Below are 19,536 nucleotides of genomic sequence, written 5' to 3'. Positions count from 1 at the left end.
ACAGCCAGGACTACACAGAGAAACCCTGTCTCAAAAAACAAAAACAAAAACAAACAAACAAAAAAACCCCACAAAACAGTATACGTGTACACACACACACACACACACACATCCTGATATATAAGCACAAAGCTATACAAGAGCAAACTTAGTTGAAAAAAAAAAAACAAATCTCCAGCCTTCAGGGTCAGTGAGAAATGCGAAGGCCCTGGGACAGAAGAATAAGGAAGACAGCTTGGCTAAGGAGGTTCCGAGACCGGCGGTGGCTGTGTGAACCATGTGGCCCTCGGTTTAGATTGAGCAGCAGGTCCAGCAGGAGGCACACTCCTGCTCCACCAGGATTCTTGACTCCAGGTAGAGGTGGTTCTGCCAGCACAGCGCTGACTCAGGAAGAATCACCAGTGCGGCCTGGGAGGGGGAGGGGTCAGTAGACATGCAGGTTGGGGATCTGGAAGCAACCCGTTCGGGTCATGATAGTGTGCTATTGCAAAAAGGAATCAAGCCAACCAGACGTTAGAAATGAGACAGACGGGGGTGGGGGACCTGGTAGGCAGGGAGCACAGGGTGTGGAGCAAGGCCTGCACGACAGCCAAAGGCTGTCCTGGTCCCCAGTCCTTATTCTTAAGACCTACTTACTGTTCCCTGCTTGAACATCCTCTCTTGAATGTTAATTGTTCTTTGATCTAGTGAACTGTACAGAGTTTCTGGTCCTAAGTCATTATTTCAGTAGGTGGGAGAGATCTGTTGTGAGTCCCAGAATGAATCCCGCTATAGCTGTGAAACCACAAAGGATATAATAATTATTAATAGCTAGTGTCTCACACCTTTAATCCCAGCTCTTGGGAGGCAGAGCCAGAGTACCTGTGAGTTCAAGGCCAGCCTGGTCTATAGAGCACGTTGCCTAACAGCCAGGACTACATAGAGGGATCCTGTCTCAAAACAAAAAAGTATTTTAAATTGAGGTAAAGTCACACAAGTAGCCATTTAAATTGTAGCCCTGGGTCCACCCCCACCACATACACCGCAGCTGGAAGGCACCTGGTGTCCTGTGTTCTGTGTTCCCATCCCTCACCATCTGAACTTCTAGTCACTGGTGACTGTCCAGCTGGAAGAGGCAGGCTTCTGGCCTGTCCACCAGTGTGGATGCATGTCTTCACCTGTCCACCAGTGTGGATGCGTGTCTTCAGGGGAAACAAGGGCCAGAATGAGAATAAAGAGTCTGATAGACTGGCGCGGGGTGGGGACAGCACTAGCGCCCAGCCTGCTCTGGGGTGGCCAGCTCTTTCTGTGTGCATATCAGAGGCAAGGCACTACTATCTCTGCTCTCTGACTTATGGTCCACCCAAGAGCCACTGACACTGGCTGGGCGTGGAGAAAGACATTGCTTCCCTCTTCCTATAGCTGTTAGAGCCTGTTTGCTCTGAAGGCCCTGGCTGCAGCCCTGTAGGCTCTGCACCCTTAACCCCCCACCCACTTGTCACCAGTCACTGGCCTCCTGCCTGCCATGGTACCCTGAGGGCTGCTGTGAGGGAGTAGAAGACAGGGCCGCCCAGTGCCCAGAGCTCAAAGACTCACCAGCTAGTAACTGGAGATTTCAATGTCGTTCACCTGAATCGGAATTACCAGTTAGATGTCCACAAACACTCTGGGACAGATCATGTCCCATATGCCAACTCACAAAGCCTAAAGTATTCAGTGTGTTCTTTAACCAAGCACACTTAGAGAACCACAATAAACATATCTGAACACTAAATGATCAAGAAAGCTATTAGGGGGCTGGAGAGATGGCTCAGCAGTTAAGAGCACTGACTGCTCTCCTGAAGGTCCTGAGTTCAATTCCCAGTAACCACATGGTGGCTCACAACCATCCAAAATGAGATCTGACGCCCTCTTCTGGTGTGTCTGAAAACAGCTACAGTGTACTTATTTATAATAATAAATAAAAAAAAAGAAAGCTATTAGGACCAATTATAATGACAGATATGACGAGGTCCGCCACCAGTGGGGAGGCAGTGTCCTGGGTCTGTGGCTTGCATTGCCAAGCTGGGAAAGGCAAGGGCTAAAGAACTCGCCACTAACCTGGTTAAATGTACGCTGAGTTTTCTGTACATAGATATAACTACAGAATTAAAAAAAACACAGAGCAACAAACAGTGCTGAGAGGAGACATATCTTTATATATATTTATATAACATGTATATGCATATAAATTATGTGGGGGCAGCGCGAGGACTGAACCGCGGCCTCACACACCCCAGGTAATTGTTCTACTCTTGAGCTTTAACTTTAGTCCTAATAACTTTATAGCTTTAAACACCTGTTTGAGAAAATAAAAGGTCTCAAAAATGTAGGCTTTACCTTAACAAGAAAACAACTGAAACCTGAATGATCAAAAGGAACAGCTGGGGTATCAAGCTCAGGGATAGACACATGCGCAAGGCTCGGCTCACCCTCAGAATGCATCGACTCGGTGCTCGGGCCCACGATGGCATCCCAGCAAAGGCTGAGGAAGAAGCACTGAATTCAGAGATTCTGAGCTACAGAGTGAGGCTGTCTATAACAGCCCACCCTAGAAAAAAGTGGAAATTCATAAACAGAAAAAAGTTCTTTGAAGAAAGGAGAAAAACTCTTGAGTTACACTGAATCAAACTTAAAGACAGAAATTACAAAAGTCACAAAGAAGGACTTTTCTAGGAGAAACGGGAAATGAGATGGATAAATCCCTAGAAAAACTGGCTGAGACTCATGAGGTGGGCGGTGTGTGCCTGCGGCTCCTGGGGAGGCTGCAGACTGCCTGAGGCCATCTTGGGCACCACAGCCAGATGTGGGGATGGGGTTATCTGATTGACACTCGGTCTCAGCTGAGTCTGGTTTCAAACTCATGATCTTGCATCAGCGAGAGATTGGATTTGGAACACATCTATACCAACTGAAGTCTTCCACAGAGAGCAGAGGCCATATGGCTTCACTGGTGTGTTCTGTCAGTGACATGGAACACACAAACATGTTTCAGAATCCAGAGGGGCTGCCCCCAGCTCAGTTACCAGGTAAATATTTCTCTGATACAAAATCTCAGGAGAGATATCACACAGACAAAATCCTTGCTATCACCAACCCAGATTCAGGTTCGGCAACATTATATAGCATGGCCCTGTGGGATCGGCCTCAGCAGTGTGAGGTTAAACATGAGCCAGGGTAGCGGGCCATGTGAGTAGAGAGCAAGGCCTATGGGATTGTCTGAATGTTGGCCAAGTCCACCATTAATACAGAATAGCTGGGGCTGGCGAGAGGGCTCAGCGGTTAAGAGCACCGACTGCTCTTCCGAAGGTCCTGAGTTCAAATCCCAGCAACCACATGGTGACTCGCAACCATCTGTAATGGGATCTGACACCTCTTCCGGTGTCTGAAGACAGCTACAGTGTACTTCCATATAATAAATAAATGTAACTTACAGAATAGCTCCATAAACACTGTCGGGAACTTTCTTGGCTGAAAGAATACCCCTGTGTGCTTAACATGTGGCCACGAGAGACCCACAGCCCTAGTGACAGCAGGCCACGCACGTTTACCATCTTACAGTTTGGGGGTTGGCAGCTGGCATGTCTCTCACGTCCTGAAGGCTCTAGGAACCTGCGCTTGGCCTGTCCCACTTTTAGAAATCTCTCGTGTTTGCAGCTCACAGCCCCTTTCTCTGCCTGAGTCCTGATTCAGCTTCCTCATCACCTTCAGATCCAGAGTTTCCCTTTGCCTCACCTGGGGGTCTCACTGAGGTTAACACCCCCCCCCGCCACGTGATGGTCACAGGTTCCAAGGACCAGGACGTGGACAATTCCTATTTATTATACTGCCTTCTAGAATTTGTGAGAACGGTGCAGCCAGCACCAAAGTCAATGGCACATGGCTTACTCTTTCCCACATAGGTGAGGGAATGTCATCCACCCTTGCCGTGTCACAGGGCACTACAATAAGTCAGTAAGAGGCTTGCCGGGTTTTATAAATAACTAGAAGGTAAGCGAACAGCACAGCCCCACACAGCAGATCCCGAGGAACACTGCTTCCCACTGGAATTAAGCTGGTCAGAGTCCTTGGGTTGTAAGATGAAAGTAAATTAATTGTCTCTACACACTAGTAATCCAAGAATGAAATAAAAGCAGTTCCCGTCTCAGTAGCATCAAAACTAATAAAACACCAAGGAAGCACTTTATCCAAGTGTAAGGCTTACACGCGGACAATGGCAGTGTTAAGAGATGAATGAGCGAAGCCATGGCTGAGACGGCCAGGCTCACGGTGAGACCACTCGCTAAGACGCTGGCTTTCCACAAACTCATCTACAGATAAATTCAAAGAACCCAGATGATCCAAAACAACTTTGGGAAAGAACAAGGTTCCGGGACCTGTGGCCACCCAAAACTAGAAAGCACAACCATGACATTCAGAGTGTGCAAGGACAAGGCTGGCCACCAGGCTCTGAGGCAGAGTGGACAGTAAACCATTATGCTTGTGGCCATTTGATTTTCCTTTGTTGGATGCCAAGAATAATCTTCTCGACAGATGGGCTGAGCCACTAGGACCTGTACAGAGGAAACATGAACAAACTCGTATAACATATATAAGTTAGCTCTGCATTGGAGAACTAAAGAGCTCTGGACTCTGAAATTTGGAGGAAGGAGTAGTAGAAGATATAGGTCCCTGGGTCAAGGGTTAGGCAGTGTTCTTGGATGTGACATACACGTCTTGAACTAGAGGAGAAAAAAATTCATATTCTGAATATCGGATATCCAGAAACTTGAAATAAAAAGACATTCTAAAAAAACAGACAAGTTTCAGACAGGGAAAATTTACAAAGCATACATCTGGTAATATGTGACATCTAGTCTCAAGTCCATAATGAAGTCTTAGAAAACAACTCCAGGGCTGGGAGTTGGCCTTGGGATTCAGAGCACTGACTGCTGTTACAGAGGATCTTGGCTCATTCCCGGCACCCACAAGGTGCCTCACAACTGTCCCTGCCTCCAGTTCCCGGGATCCAGTTCTCTCTTTCAGCTTCAGTGTACACTGGGTTTGCGTGTAGTGCACATACAGACATCCAGGTGAATACTCAGAAAATTTTTTTAAAGTTGATTAAGGCTGAGAGGATGGTGGCATATATTTGATCCCAGCACTTAGGATGCAGAGGCAGGTGGATCTCTGTCAATTTGAGGCCAGCCTGGTCTACAGAGTTAGTTCTAGGACAGCCATGGCTAGACACATACACACACAAACACACAAATCCTGTCTTGAAAAACAAAACCAACCAATCAAAAAAAAAAAAAAGCAAACTATACTTTTTCAGAAGAGATGTAAGAATGGCCAATAGAACACATGAAAGGGGTTGAGGAGATGCACGGTGAAGTGCTCACTCTGCAAACATAAGAGTCTGAGTGCAGCGCTGTTTGTGGCCGTAAGTCTACAGCAGCAGCGCTGGGGATGGTGGTGCACACACACCTACCTCTATGGCTTTGTGGCCATCCAGACTAGCCAGTACGGGGGCTACGGGTTCAGTTTGAGGTCTTGCATCAAAAAATGTCAGAAAAATGGTAATTGCTGGCTTGCTCATGTATGCATATACACCACACAAAATTAAAAATATGAGCCATCCTGAATTTAAGTTACAAAACAATATCAACAGCATGGTACTGGCATAAAAACAGACATCTTGATCAATGGTGTAGAAATGAAGACCCAGACATAAGTCCAGATAGCTATGACCGCCTGATTTTTGTTTTCATAGAGGCCAAAACTTGAAACAATATAGCATCACCAACAAACAATGATGGTCAGATTGGATAGTTACATGAAACTTGATTCTCACCATTTGTCCTGTACAAAACTCTAAATGGATCAAGGATCTCGACATAAGACCAAGCCCCTGAAACAGAGGAGAATGTAGGGATAGGAAATACACTTTAACTTCCAGACACAGGAAAGAATTTTCAGAACAGGCTCCTGATAGCACAGGCATTAAAACCAATAATTGACCAATGGGACCATATAAAACTAAAACGTTGATGTTCAGAAAAAGACCCTGTCATGGGTGGAAAGAGACACACTACAGAACAGGAAAAGAGCATTACCAGCTACACTTCAACAGAGTTAGCATCTAGAATATACAGACGGCAACAACAAACCCTGAACACGTCGAGAATATAAGTATTCCCACTGGGAAATGGGACAGAGAGGTAAATGTTCCCGGAAGATGAGATGCACACAGCTGAAAGACAGCTGAAGTTTGTTCACCACCTTTAGACACTAGGAAAATGCAAATTAAAACTACTTCAAGATTTCGTCTGAACGGAGTCAGAGGAGCCAAGATTAAGAAAAAAATTAGAGCAGATGCTGGCAACCACATGGGGAAAGTGAGATGCTCATTGGCTGCTGGTGGGAGACCGAGTTGATCGAGTCCCAGTGACGTAAACTGAAAACCTCAGCACCCAGGTCAGTCGGGAGAGGCTCCTTAGAAAGCTAGAAACAGCTTTACCCTATGACTTAGCTCTCCCATGTCTGGGCAGATACCCAAAGACTAGCTACAGAGACATTTGTTCAGTCTTGCTCCTTGCTGTACTGTTCACAAGTCAAGAAGTGGAAACAGCCTAGGTGTCCATCAGCTGATGACTGGATAGTGAAGAGGTGGCCCATCTACACAGCGGAATAATATTCAGCTTGTAACAAACGGGGACTGGAGAAACGGCTCAACAGATAAGAACACTTGCTGCTCTTCCAGAGGACTCTGGGTGGGTCCCAGCAGCCACCTCAGGTGGAACACGACCCCCTGTAACTGCAGTTCCAAGAGATGACCCCTGGTCTCTGAGGGCACCAGCATACATGTGGCTAATACCTATACATTTTAAATATCAAGAACTTAGCAGGCAGCCAGGCAGCAGTGGTGTATGCCTTTAAACCTGGCACTCAGGAGGCAGAGGCAGTCAGATCTCTGAATGTGAGGCTAGCCTAGTCTACAGGGTGGGTTCCAGGACAGCCAGGTTACTCAGAGAAACTCTGTCTTGGAAACAAAGAAAGAAAGGAAGGAAGGAAAGAAGGAGAGAAGAAAGGAGAGAAGAGAGACAGAGAGATAGAAAGACAGAAACAGAGAGAGGACAGAGAGACAGAGACATTTTCAAGCAAAAGGTTGGAATTAGAAACATCCTGGTCAGCTGGGCCATGGTAGTGCATGCCTGTAATCCCAGCACTCTGGGAGGCAGAGGCAGGCGGAGTTCTGAGTTCGAGGCCAGCCTGGTCTACAGAATGAGTTCTAGGACAGCCAGGGCTATACAGAGAAACCCTGTCTCGGAAAAAAAAATCCAAAAAACAAACAAACAAAAAAAAAAACAACAAAGAAACATTCTGGCTAGCCAGGCAGTGGTGGCGCACACCTGTAATCCCAGCACTTGGGAGGCAGAAGCAAGTGGGTTCCTGAGTTTGAGACCAGCCTGGTCTACAGAGTGAGTTCTAAGACAGCCAGGACTACACAGAGAAATGCTGTCTTGAAAAAACCAAAATAAATAAATAAATAAATAAAACAAAAAACATTCTGGTCTTTAAGTGCTACACACAGGCCTCCACTCAAATAAGACACCATTCTGAGCACGGTAACCCAGATTCAGAAAGACAGATGTCACGTTTTCTTTCACTGGCGACATTAGCTTTGAATCTTCAGATGTATATGCTGCATCTGGAGTACTCGCAGAGCTCAGGAAGTTATTAAAGGGCCTCAAAAGGATTTCAAGTTTTGGAGAAGACAAAATGGTTCACAAGATTGAAGGGGAATAATGGAAAAAGAAGGGTCTCTGCTGGGAACTGGCTCGAAGGGTTTGTCTTAACTCAGCTCCCAGAAGCACATGGGAATCTATGCGTCCAGAAGCTGAAGGGGCCCTGTCCCCAGTTGTTTTTGATTGGTCAATTAAGTTACTAAGAGCCAATGGCTGGGCAGGGAAACAGAGGAGGGACTTTTAGATTAACTGGACAAAGGACGAAGGGACACAATGTTGGGTGGAGGCTGGCTTACAGTTCAGAAGTTCAGGGGGACATGGTGTTAGAGACAGAGCTGATGGAGTTCTGCATCTTGATCTGACTGCAGCCAGATGAGAAAATGACTTCCAGGAAGCTAGGATGGTCTCTTTGCCCATCCCCACAGTGACACACTTCCTACAAGGCCACACCTCCTAATAGTGCCACTCCTTGGGAGAAGTATATTCAAACCACCACAAAGGGATGAATCGCGGTAGGGAATGGGAGATAAAGAAGAGACTGTAGAGAGGGGGAACTAACACTACAGACCTCTTGAAAAAGCCCCATGGAACCTTACTGCCATAGAAGATTCCTGAAATACATACATACATATACACATACATACATACATACATACACACACACACACACACATACATACATACATACATACACACACACATACATACACACACACATACATACATACATACATACACACACACACACACACACATACATACATACATACATACATACATACATACACAGAGACAGCTCAGCAGCTGAGGTGCATATCCAGACCCACCTGGCACTTCACAGTTCTCTCAACTTTAGTTTTAGGAGATCAGATGCCACCTTCTGGCCTCCAAAGGCACCAGGCACGCACTCTGCTGCACAGACATATCAGGCAAAACACACGTATAATGTAAAACAAAACACATGTATAAATTTAAACAGTTAGCTTTAATGTCCATTAAAGGGCACAATACTTGCTAGCAAATGAAAGCTCCAGTGCCAGGGGTGGGCTACCTCCTTCTTTGTTTGTTGTTGACCAATAGGGCCCCATAGAGCAGCACTTGGGAGGCAGAGGCAGATGGATCTCTGTGAGTTTAAGGTCAGCCTGGTCTACACAGTGAGCTCCAGGACAACTATGGCTACATAGAGAAACCCTGTCTTGGAAGAAACAACAACCACCACCAAAAAATAGAGATATAGATGGAGGGAGGGAGGGAGGGAGGGAGGGAGGGAGGAGAGAGAGAGAGAGAGAGAGGGGAGAGGGAGAGAGAGAGAGAGAGAGAGAGAGAGAGAGAGAGAGAGAGAGAGAGAGAGAGAGAGAGAGAGAGATCCCCTCCATACACACCCAAGCATTCTATGCTATTGCCAAGTTACTATCCAGAACTTGACAGTAAGGCTCCATCACTGAAGATACCACATGCTAGACTCAGTATGGGGAAGTTAAGCTGGTTACTACTCACTTGGGTTCTTCACCTCACCACCCAGATGTCAGCATTCACGGTAACGCCTGTAGAACCACCAGAACCACCAGCCACACAGGACAGTGGAATGTCCTGGCTCTGAGGACTCAGGTAGGAGGAGCAGTGACTGTGTGTGTGTGTGTGTGTGTGTGTGTGTGTGTGTGTGTGTGTGTAGGAGAGCCTGGTGCATCTGACCCTGGTGCTGAGGCAGGGGGAGAATGAAACCTGAATTGTTCTTGAGTGTGGTAGATACAATGTGAACTGTGGAAAGCAACATAAAAAGTGATAAAGGTCCCTAAAGGGAACATGTTTAGGTCCAAATGCAAACAGGACTCAAAACTCTAGTCTGATCAATCAAATATGTAAAAAGTGTGAAGGATTAGCTGGGTGTGGTGGATGTCTACAAGCCCAGCTTGCTGAGGGCTGAGGCAGGAGGATCATCCTGAAGTTGAGCCCAGTCTGGACTACACAGTGGGGTCCTGTCACAGAAATGTAAATCAGCCTCAGCAAGGTGACACAGGCTGTGATCCTAGCACTTGAGAAATGGAGGCAGAAAAGCCGGACTTTAAAGACATCCTCTGCAGTATTTCAAGTTCAGTGTTAGTGCGTTCTGAGACCTTGTCTTGAAAAGAAAGAGGAGCAGCCGGGCAGTGGCGCACGCCTTTAATCCCAGCACTTGGAAGACAGAAGCAGGAGGATCTGTGTGATTTTGAAGCCAGCCTGGTCTACACAGTGAGTTCCAGGACAGCCAGAGATGTTACACAGAGAACCCCTGTCTTGGAGAACCAGTAACTATCCACAACCTGTGTGTCTGGTAAGCTTTAGGGTGTTTAGCCTCACCAGACACCCAGAAAACAATGAGCCATGCATGGACAGGCATCTACCACTAGGTAACGTGCAGACAGAAGTGTCAGGGAAGACATACACTTCCCTGTGGGTGCTCAAGTGCTGTCCCCACAGAAACTCCACGGGCCCTTCAGGCCCAGCAAGTCGCCGTTCACAGCCTCACTGTGTGTGGTCCTGGAGGGAGTCGCTGAGTGTCCAGCCAGGACAGATGCACCATGATGGCTACATTTCCTTGGATGATGTCTGAAGAAACATAGGCAACGTGCTGTCTGTTGGCATATTCCGGGCTAGACACAGGGCCCAGGTAAGGCACCAGGAGGTAAAACTGGCTAGAATAGCGGTGTAGTTGGGGCTCAGGGGCTCTTCAGTGGCTGAGCCTTGTGTTACGACAGCACCCGCAAGGCTGACTTGGTGAGCTCTCAAAACCTTGGCACGGCTTCCACACCACATAAAGCAGGGCTTGGAGTGGACAGGAAGAGACCCTAGTGCAGCAGGGCCTCACAGGGGCTCATGGGCACTGCTGCTGTTCTCAACAGAGGCTGGCCACTGGCCCCACAGCCCTGCTGAGGCCGCACTTTTGCTGTGTAAACTGCTCTGTGGCTCTGGGCGGAGACTCCCTCCCTGCCGATCTATAATTTCTCAGAAAAGAGACTGAGGAATAACCTGGAAAATGCCCTAGACATGGGGCAGCAAGGTGGGAGCCACAGCCCCTGACCCTCCCAGACCTACCTACTTCCTCTGCTTGCTTAGGGATGGCTCCCAATGCCCCCTAAGCCCCGAGAGGCTGTCCTTCCTGAAGCCCAGCACTGCCTTTCCTAGCCCCTCCCGTGTGCATTCCCACCACCCCAGGCAGGGCAAAGGGACATCGCTCAAGGCAGGGCTTGCTGAGCTTTGGAGTGTCCGGCAGGTCACAGGCCCTGGAGGAGGAAGGCGAGATGTGGCTCCGGCAGGGTGAGTGGAGTCAGGGCCAGGCCGAGGGCCCCACATGCAGCCCTCCTGCCTCCCCCAGGCGCAGGATGTTTACCCGGGGTCGTGGCACACAAGGAAGTAGTGTGTTGTGAGGCCTGTGGAATCTGGCTCTGCCCGAGGCTCCAGTGCCCCCCTGTCTTCCTGCCAGCCCTTCCCAGGAGGACTGTGCTGGGGAGAGCAAACATGAGGGAGCTGGTGGCCCTGCCAGGTGTTCCTAGAAGAGGCCCTGGGGGAGGGGCGGGAGCCAGACGTCAGCTGACAGAGAGGTCACAGGAGGGCCGAGACTGGGCCTTGGACAAACCCCTGGGCTGGGAGGCACAAATGGTAGGTCCACTTAGGCCTAAGAAACCCCAGGTCTGAGAGCATTTGACAAGTATAGGCAAGACCTTAGAAAATGGCAAAACTGTTTAACCCTGACACAGCCACCTTGCTTAGTACAGGGAGAGGGGGGATTCCCAGGAACCATGGAGCTGCCCTCACCTTAGCTGAACCTACTGGGAGACAGGGCCCCCTACATCAACCTTGAGCACCAATCCTACTCCACCAAGCGTCTCCCTCCAACACCAGCAGGGGTGGCTCCCGAGGGAGACTTTGGGACAAAGTGCCCCTCCCCTGCACCACCCGCATCCAGGAGAGCTGCTGTTGAGACTTGCTGCCCAGCACGAGAGGGTTAAAGGAGTCGGAGAGTGGGGCAGGGCCAGCCGAGGGCTGCCAGCTCCAGGCAGTGGGGAAATCCACAGGGCAGCAGCCTGCTGTAGACTGCCCTCGCTCCCTGCTGCCTACAGTCAGCTCTGTACAAGGAACAATGGCCCTGAGGACAGGTGAGGAACCCATGTCCCTGCCACTTGCTCTGAGGGGAGCTGGTCCTCATCCCTGAGCCTACTGGGAGAAGCTACAGTAGGGTTAACTCAGGGTGGGCTGGTGGGAATTCTGGGTTGGGTCTTGGACACAATTCCTGGCACCAGAGGGTCTCTGCTACTTTTTCCCTTGGTGGCGGCACTGTGGGAAGGGGCCAGATGAAGGCAGGGCAGGCAAAAGAACAAGTACCTCATCCCTGGGCACAAGGGGCAGAAATGGGGTTCATTGCTCCCCATATTCCTATCTCATAGCCGAGATGGCGTGCTGCACACTCCCGCGGTCTTTCTAGCTACTGTTCCTCTTAAGGGCCTGGCCCTGGGTCAATAAGAAAATGTCTTATTCCCGTCTGCCATTGGCATGCTCCCACAGCTGCCCCACCGAGTCTCACTTCCAAACCACCATACGCAGTCACGCCAGATACACAGATACACACTGCGTAGGTGCGGAATGGCGTTGTTCTGCCCAACTTGATCTGGATATCTCAGCATATACCCGAGGTAGATTAGAATTGGGATGTTGGCTGGGCTCGTGTGATTTGACGCCTGCTTGGATGAACAGTAGGGGCTTTCTAGACCCCCACTGTTCTACCAACAAAGGTTATAGCTTTCATATAATGGCGAGCAAATAAGGTGCGCTTCACCCATATGAGGATCCAACAGGCAGGCAATGCCCAGCCTGCTGTCCAGTTACTGAGGACCACAAATGAATATGCTACCTGGGACCATCCCAGAATATTCTGGAAGAGTCAAGTCTTGGCCAGCACCTCGATTCTGTTTCTCAGCCCGGCTGTTGTGGATACACCAGAGAATACAGACCTCCTAGTGGCCAAGGCTCAAGTTGCCTGTAAAGCCAGGGCGAGAAGGAAGAGCCAAGTCCTCAGTGCTTTGCAGTAGGATGGGGACCACTGCTCGCTGGTTCCATGGGTTGGGAAACTGGAGTGGCTTCAAAGGATAGGACCTGGTGGTCCCCAGCGTCTGCTCACTGTCAAGGTGGGACCACATCCCTCTCCTACAGGGGCTGAGGGTTAGGGAAGCCCAGGGTTTGGTTCACATCCTAGGGCACGGTCCTCTGGGCACCTCCTTGCCAAGCCCTTCTCCCCACAGGAGGCCCAGCCCTGGTGGTGCTTCTGGCTTTCTGGGTGGCACTGGGCCCCTGTTACCTGCAGGGGACAGATCCGGGAGCATCAGCAGATGCCGAGGACCCCCACTGCCCTGTCACCTGTACCTGCAGCTGCGACGACTACACAGATGAGCTCAGCGTCTTTTGCAGTTCAAGGAACCTCACATGGCTGCCAGATGGGATCCCAGTCAGCGCCAGGGCCCTGTGGCTTGACGGCAACAACCTCTCCTCCATCCCCTCAGCAGCCCTCCAGAACCTGTCCAGCCTGAGCTTTCTCAACCTGCAGGGCAGCTGGCTGAAGAGCCTAGAGCCACAGGCACTGCTGGGCCTGCAGAGCCTCTACCACCTGCACCTGGAGCGGAACTTGCTCCGGGGCCTAGCTGTGGGCTTGTTCATACACACACCACGTCTGGCTTCACTCAGCCTGAGCAACAACCGCCTGGGTCGGCTGGAAGAAGGGCTGTTCCAGGGCCTCAGTCATCTGTGGGACCTCAACCTGGGCTGGAACAGCCTGGTGGTCCTGCCTGACACTGTGTTCCAGGGCCTGGGCAACCTCCGTGAGCTGGTGCTGGCGGGCAACAAGCTGACTTACCTCCAGCCCGCGCTCTTCTGTGGCTTGGGAGAGCTGCGGGAGCTGGATCTGAGCAGGAACGCACTCCGCAGCATCAAAGCTAATGTCTTTACACATCTGCCCAGGCTGCAGAAGCTGTACCTGGACCGCAACCTCATTACAGCTGTGGCCCCCCGTGCCTTCCTGGGCATGAAGGCACTGCGTTGGCTGGACTTGTCGCACAATCGTGTGGCTGGCCTCCTGGAGGACACCTTCCCAGGCCTCCTGGGTCTGCATGTCCTGCGCCTAGCACACAACGCCATCACCAGCTTGCGGCCGCGTACTTTCAAAGACCTACACTTCCTAGAAGAACTGCAACTCAGCCACAATCGTATCAGGCAGCTAGGTGAGAAGACATTTGAGGGTCTGGGGCAGCTAGAGGTACTGACGCTCAATGACAATCAGATTCAGGAGGTCAAGGTGGGAGCCTTCTTCGGCCTCTTTAATGTGGCTGTCATGAATCTCTCGGGCAACTGTCTGCGGAGCCTCCCGGAGCGGGTGTTCCAGGGCCTGGGCAAGCTGCACAGCCTGCATCTGGAGCACAGCTGCCTGGGCCGCATCCGCCCGCACACCTTCGCTGGCCTCTCCAGGCTGCGCAGGCTCTTCCTCAGGGACAACGGCATTTCCAGCATTGAAGAACAGAGCCTGGCAGGGCTCTCAGAGCTCCTGGAGCTCGATCTTACCACCAACCAGCTCACACACCTGCCCCGCCAGCTTTTCCAGGGCCTTGGCCAGCTGGAGTATCTGCTTCTCTCATACAACCAACTGACAGTGTTATCTGAGGATGTCCTGGGCCCTCTGCAGCGGGCCTTCTGGTTGGACATCTCACACAACCGCCTGGAGACACTGGCTGAAGGCCTTTTCTCACCTCTTGGGCGGCTTCGCTACCTCAGCCTCAGGAATAACTCCCTGCAGACCTTTTCGCCACAGCCCGGCCTGGAGCGCCTGTGGCTTGATGCCAACCCCTGGGACTGCAGCTGCCCCCTCAAGGCACTTCGTGACTTCGCCCTGCAGAACCCTAGCGTTGTTCCCCGCTTTGTTCAGACTGTCTGTGAGGGAGATGACTGCCAGTCGGTGTACACCTACAACAACATCACTTGTGCTGGCCCCGCCAACGTCTCGGGTCTGGACCTGCGAGACATTAGTGAAACACATTTTGTGCACTGCTGACCAGGCTGCTTACAGGCCTGGTCTGGCCGAACACTGCCTCATGGCCAGGAAAGCATGTCATTGTTACCAGAATAAGCTGGCTCTCCAGTACTCACTCATCTCCTGGCTGCAGAGCACTACTGGAAGCTATGTGGCCTAACACAGGCCCAAGGGCCCAGCGGAGGGAGGTGCTCAGCAGCACCCCCTGCTGACCACAATTAAAAGCAAATACTAAGCACAGCGTGTGACCTAGAGTGTGAACCTGGGGAGCCTCCCTGCCCTCTGTCCCTGCCCACCTCTCCTGCCTTAGCTCTGCCCTCGCCTAGGCTGAGCCTTGCAGGTGTTGAGAACAGGGCTCCACTTCATTTGCACCGGATCCTGCCATTTCCTTCCTTCTTAGGACCCTCTCCCCCAGCCCAGGAACTGCAGGCACTAACCCCGCCCCCTCAGGCACTGCATCCCTCCCTCAGAGGGCCGGGTGGGTTCTCACAGCACAAGGGCAGCACACAGGTGTGTAGCTCACTACTTTGTGGGGAATGGGGCAGATGTGGGTTAAGGACTGCCATCTGCCTGCAGAAATCGCCCCCAGCAGTGTGCCCCAGGCCCCAGCCTCCCTCGAAGACTTCAGCTTTGCCCCGGGAACCATCTACTTTTCTTCCTGACCTTTCTAGGAAGGAGGGCGGGCGGGCAGGCGGGCGGGCGGGCGGGCCTCTGTACCTCAGCTCACACTTGAATGCTCGGCCTTTTCTTTCCAGTGGATTCAGCATTGTGCTAGCAGACCCATGAGTTTCTAAAACCACAATGTGCCAACCCCACCCCCCAAAACAAGACAGACGCCTTCACCACATCTCCAGGCCCTTTATATCTTTCCTAATACTGCTTGTTCCAGGCATGAAATGTAGGGAATCAAGAGCCTGTCACTGAGAACAGAGGGTTTGGGTTCTGGGTTCTTCACAAGATGGAGCTATATGTTTAGTAGCAGAGTTCTGTAAACCACACTGTGTCATAAAAGGCTCACAGCACAGCATGTGTGGGCACACAGGCTCAGTCAGGAGGAGAAAGCACTGGCAGCTCCTGTGTGGTGTGACTGTCAAAGCATCCTGTTGACCTGGGGCAGAAGTGACTAGGGCTGGACTAACACCTATATAGGCTGAAGGTTAAGGCTACTATTATCTCAAGAAACCAGAACCAAAGATATCCCTCTGCTATAGACTAGTTTTGTGAAGCTAGTGTCAGCAAATGGCACTGGGGCCTGCAGAAGATCTTCACATGGATGTAATCGCATAGACCAGCCATTGCCCAGGCCAACAACTACAGGTCCCAAGACAGTCCTGAGGCCTCTGCTCCCAAGGGTCCTATAGGCACACAGCACCAGAAGGCTGCAAGGCTGTCAGGAGCACAGAGCAGGCATCCCGTGCAAAACTTTCTGGGCTATGGACGTAAGTGCAGAATATGCAGTGCTTTTGGGAAATTCCTGGATGAAGTCACACCCCTCCTCCAAGCTCCTGGTAAGCTGGGGATCCAGGGGAACCGAGCCTGCAACAACAAGGGCTCAGAGGGTAAAGGTGCTTGCTGCCAAGTTTGCTAAGCCAGGCTCACTGTCCGGGACCTATGTGGGAGGAGACAGCTGACCCCACAATCCCATCTCCCCATGTACCCTGCATGTGAACACCCACAACCCTTCCTCAAGACACCAACAAGAGGAGGCCTAGAGAGAGTCTGCAGCAGGGAGAGTGTCAGCTGACCACTCAGAGTCTCAAGCTTGGCTCCCCATGACCTCCCACTGGGAGCAATGTGGGACAAGTGGTAGAGCCTGGTATCCCTGACACACACACTCCCAGAAATGTAGCTGGGTGTTGGGCAGCCCAGAGAAACCTCAGATTGGGCACTTATACAGAAGGGAGGTTCACCACAACAGTCAGACCCACGCAGAAGCCCTGTAGGTGGAACTTGGAGCCCAGATGGCCTGCTCTGACACTCACCTAAAAAGGGAACTCCAGTCAACCGGGCCAGCTCCTCCCCACCGCCGCTGGAGAAGACATTGGTGCACTCCTAGGAGACAAGCACTGTGAGGGTCCAGCTCGCAGACCCACTCACCATGATAAGACCCATGGCCAGGGTGAGACCTGTAAGTGGTCCAGGGAGGATGCCCAGTAACAGTGTCTTCTCTATCTGCAAAGTTATCTGACACTGGGACCTGTGGACAAGAGGCCTACTTTCTCAAAGTCCCTGACTGCCTGACCTGTCCTGTCCTCCCTCAGACCTTGAAAGATGTCCACCCATCTTCTAAGACTCACAGCGCAGTGCGGGCAGGCAAAGCCGCTCATGTTCTCTATGACCCCGATCACCTTCAGCCCAGTCTTCCTACAGAAGGTCAGCTCCCGCCTCACATCTCCAACAGACACCGCCTGTGGATCAGAGTGAGGAGGGGCCAGTCAGCCACAGGCCAGCCAAGAACCAAGTAAGCAGCAGGGAACATGGCCCACTACAGTCCATTCCAGCCCAACCAGGGTGGACAGACAGAAAGACAGACAGACAGACAGACACAAATGCCCACACCCAGGTAGGGTTGGAAGAGATGCCAGCAGTACCTGTGGTGTGGTGACCACAAGAGCCCCGAGGGGCCCATGGGGGCGCAGGGCTTCCACAGTGGCCATGTGCTCATCAGAAGTCCCTGGAGGTGTGTCCACGACCAGATAGTCCAGCTCCCCCCAGGCCACATCAGACACAAACTGCTTTATCAGTGCTGTAAAGACCCCAAAGCCCAGCAGTAATCCCTGAGACAGGGTTAGGAAAGGGAAGGCCCGTCTTGTCCAGCCCGGGATCTCTACCAGTTGCTTCTGGGCAGCTCCCAGGGGACCCTCGAAACATCTGCCACACAGAGCAGCTAGGGTCCCCTGGTCTTTGAGGTAACAGGGCAGAGCTTTTGGGCTCTCAGAAGCACTCCTCACTTTTCAGCAGCCTTACCTCCTGCTAGCGCTCGACTGTCTCCACACTCTACCTGGCAGGGCTGTGGCCAACTCCCATGAAGGCCCCAGGTGAGGATGAAACTTTGACTTTCCTATGGGCCTCTGTGCCCTCAAGCCCAGGGAAAATGCCTTGGCACGAAGGACCTAGACAGCACATTCAGGAGCAGCTAGCCATTAACTCTTAAGTGTGTTGTTCTTTCCAGGTGGCCTCTCACTGCAGCCAGGAAGGTTTAAAGTTACCGGCTGGAAACTCAACACTTGGGTCCACTACACACTGTATGGCCTCAGACCCTTGGCATGAGTGAGGACAGGTGGGGAGGGGTCTCAGGAGTTCAACCCTTCCTAACTAAAGAGTGGCTGATGGCTTCACAACAAAAGCCGGATGCAGCTTCTGCCTTGACCTTGGGTCTCAGGTTACACTCTCCATCCACAGGCTGATATGGTTTCTCGGGGCTGTGAGAAGCTTCTCAGAAACACAGAGGTGTACATATCCTGAAGGGTGGGTATGTATGAGCAGTGGAAGCAGTCCAATGGATAGAGACTCCAATATGAGAAGCCAGGACTGGCTTCGAGCTTTATCCAAAGGCAGTAGGTGTAAGAGGAGGGAAAGCAGCCTCAGTAAGAGACATTGAGGAGTTTGGGGTGGGGGAGCACTGCTTCTCACTAAGTTCTTACCATGTTTCTTGGGACCTCTCCACACCACAGCCTCATCAGGGTTTTCCAGCAGGAAGCCCACAGACATAAGGGAGATGCTCTGCTCTTGATCCACAAAGACAGGCACCCAGCCATTGTCACACTGGTGCACGGCCTTGCCTTGTGCACGGAGCATGTGTGGTATGCTGGGACCGCACAGGTCCACATCTAGGATCCCCACCTGCAAGGAGGAGGACGCTGAGGGGTGGAGAGATGCCTGACAAGCTTGTTGGGAGCTAGGGACAATAAGGAAACAGGTGTCAACCCTGGTCGGGGCCTCACCTTCTTGCCCTGGTGGCGCAGAGCCAGGGCCAACTCCGTGGAGATGGTGCTTTTCCCAACGCCCCCCTTTCCAGAAAGAACGAGGATGATATGCCGCACGCCGGCCAGGTTTCCGGGCTCTAGTGAGAAACAGGAGTTGGGGTGTCTGAGAGAGCGACAGAGACAAAGGCACCCGGGTAAGTCTTCTAGAAGCCCCAGATCTGTCTCGGTCTCAGGGTCTCAGTCTGTCTTAAGTGGAGCAACTGAAGGCACGTGCACACGTGAACGCTCACTTGTTATAAATCTTCAAGCTTCCAGCTAATTTCAACAGACACAGGAAATTAGCAGAGTAGTTTATCACAGCTAAGCGACACCTGCGCACGAATGCACAAACTCCACACTAGAGACTGCAGAGGGCTTCCGGTTCTCTGGAAGGTGTGAGGCTGAGAACCCAGAGCAGCTGTAACCGCCTGCCTATGTGTGCATCCGCGACACTCGGCTGGCTTAGTAAACAAGGGGCCATGGGATGCTTTGGCGTGGACCTGCAGTCGGTTCGCCTTCAGACGTTCCCAACCCCTCTTTTTGGCCAACCCGCACTCTCACCAGCAGCAGCCTCCATTCCGCTACCAGCTGCTTTTCGAAGCTCTCTTCCGCTTCCTCTCCAAAGTTTCGCAGCCTTTGAACCAATGGCGACAAGAGCCCGCCCCTTACTCCTTTTGAGAGGGTTAGTCACTTCAGCCAATCAGATCACCCAAAGAGGTCCTGATCCTGGCAACTGATGATGACGTCACGGGCACGGACATACATCCGCATACTTGTC

At 51.5% G+C, this 19,536-nt stretch overlaps 2 protein-coding genes across 6 annotated transcripts; one reads left to right on the top strand and one right to left on the bottom strand.

Moving 5' to 3' along the window:
• Window positions 1-11,400: 11,400 nt before the first annotated feature.
• Igfals (insulin like growth factor binding protein acid labile subunit) lies at window positions 11,401-15,075 on the top strand. The gene is made up of 2 exons (XM_052194062.1): window positions 11,401-11,878; window positions 13,019-15,075. The coding sequence occupies exons 1-2, from the start codon at window positions 11,863-11,865 to the stop codon at window positions 14,812-14,814; spliced, it is 1,812 nt and encodes a 603-aa protein (XP_052050022.1). The 5' UTR covers window positions 11,401-11,862; the 3' UTR covers window positions 14,815-15,075.
• Window positions 14,694-19,431, bottom strand: Nubp2 (NUBP iron-sulfur cluster assembly factor 2, cytosolic). 5 transcript variants are annotated; one of them, XM_052194075.1, is made up of 7 exons: window positions 19,320-19,431; window positions 18,738-18,856; window positions 18,438-18,636; window positions 17,385-17,539; window positions 17,091-17,201; window positions 16,776-16,845; window positions 14,694-14,775 (listed from the first exon to the last, which is right to left on the bottom strand). In XM_052194075.1, the coding sequence occupies exons 1-7, from the start codon at window positions 19,333-19,335 to the stop codon at window positions 14,738-14,740; spliced, it is 708 nt and encodes a 235-aa protein (XP_052050035.1). In that variant the 5' UTR covers window positions 19,336-19,431; the 3' UTR covers window positions 14,694-14,737. The 5 variants fall into 5 exon arrangements, with proteins under 5 accessions (XP_052050035.1, XP_052050034.1, XP_052050038.1 ...); XM_052194074.1 differs by lacking the exon at window positions 14,694-14,775 and adding an exon at window positions 15,636-16,329; XM_052194078.1 differs by lacking the exons at window positions 14,694-14,775; window positions 19,320-19,431 and adding exons at window positions 15,636-16,329; window positions 19,010-19,294 and having other exon boundaries at window positions 18,438-18,653.
• Window positions 19,432-19,536: the final 105 nt, after the last annotated feature.

Source organism: Apodemus sylvaticus, chromosome 10, assembly GCF_947179515.1.
Source record: "Apodemus sylvaticus chromosome 10, mApoSyl1.1, whole genome shotgun sequence".
Lineage (NCBI taxonomy): Eukaryota > Metazoa > Chordata > Mammalia > Rodentia > Muridae > Apodemus > Apodemus sylvaticus.
This window is presented reverse-complemented; position numbering and strand designations above follow the sequence as displayed.

Bases quoted from the DNA above. Each gene is read 5' to 3' on its own strand.
- Nubp2 (XM_052194074.1), bottom strand. The intron at 16,846-17,090 runs GTGAGTCTTAGA...CTTGTCTCCTAG, and splicing joins TTGCCTGCCCGCACTGCGCT to GAGTGCACCAATGTCTTCTC. The intron at 16,330-16,775 runs GTGAGTGTCAGA...TTGTTGTTGCAG, and splicing joins GACTGGAGTTCCCTTTTTAG to GCTCGGTTCCCCTGGATCCC.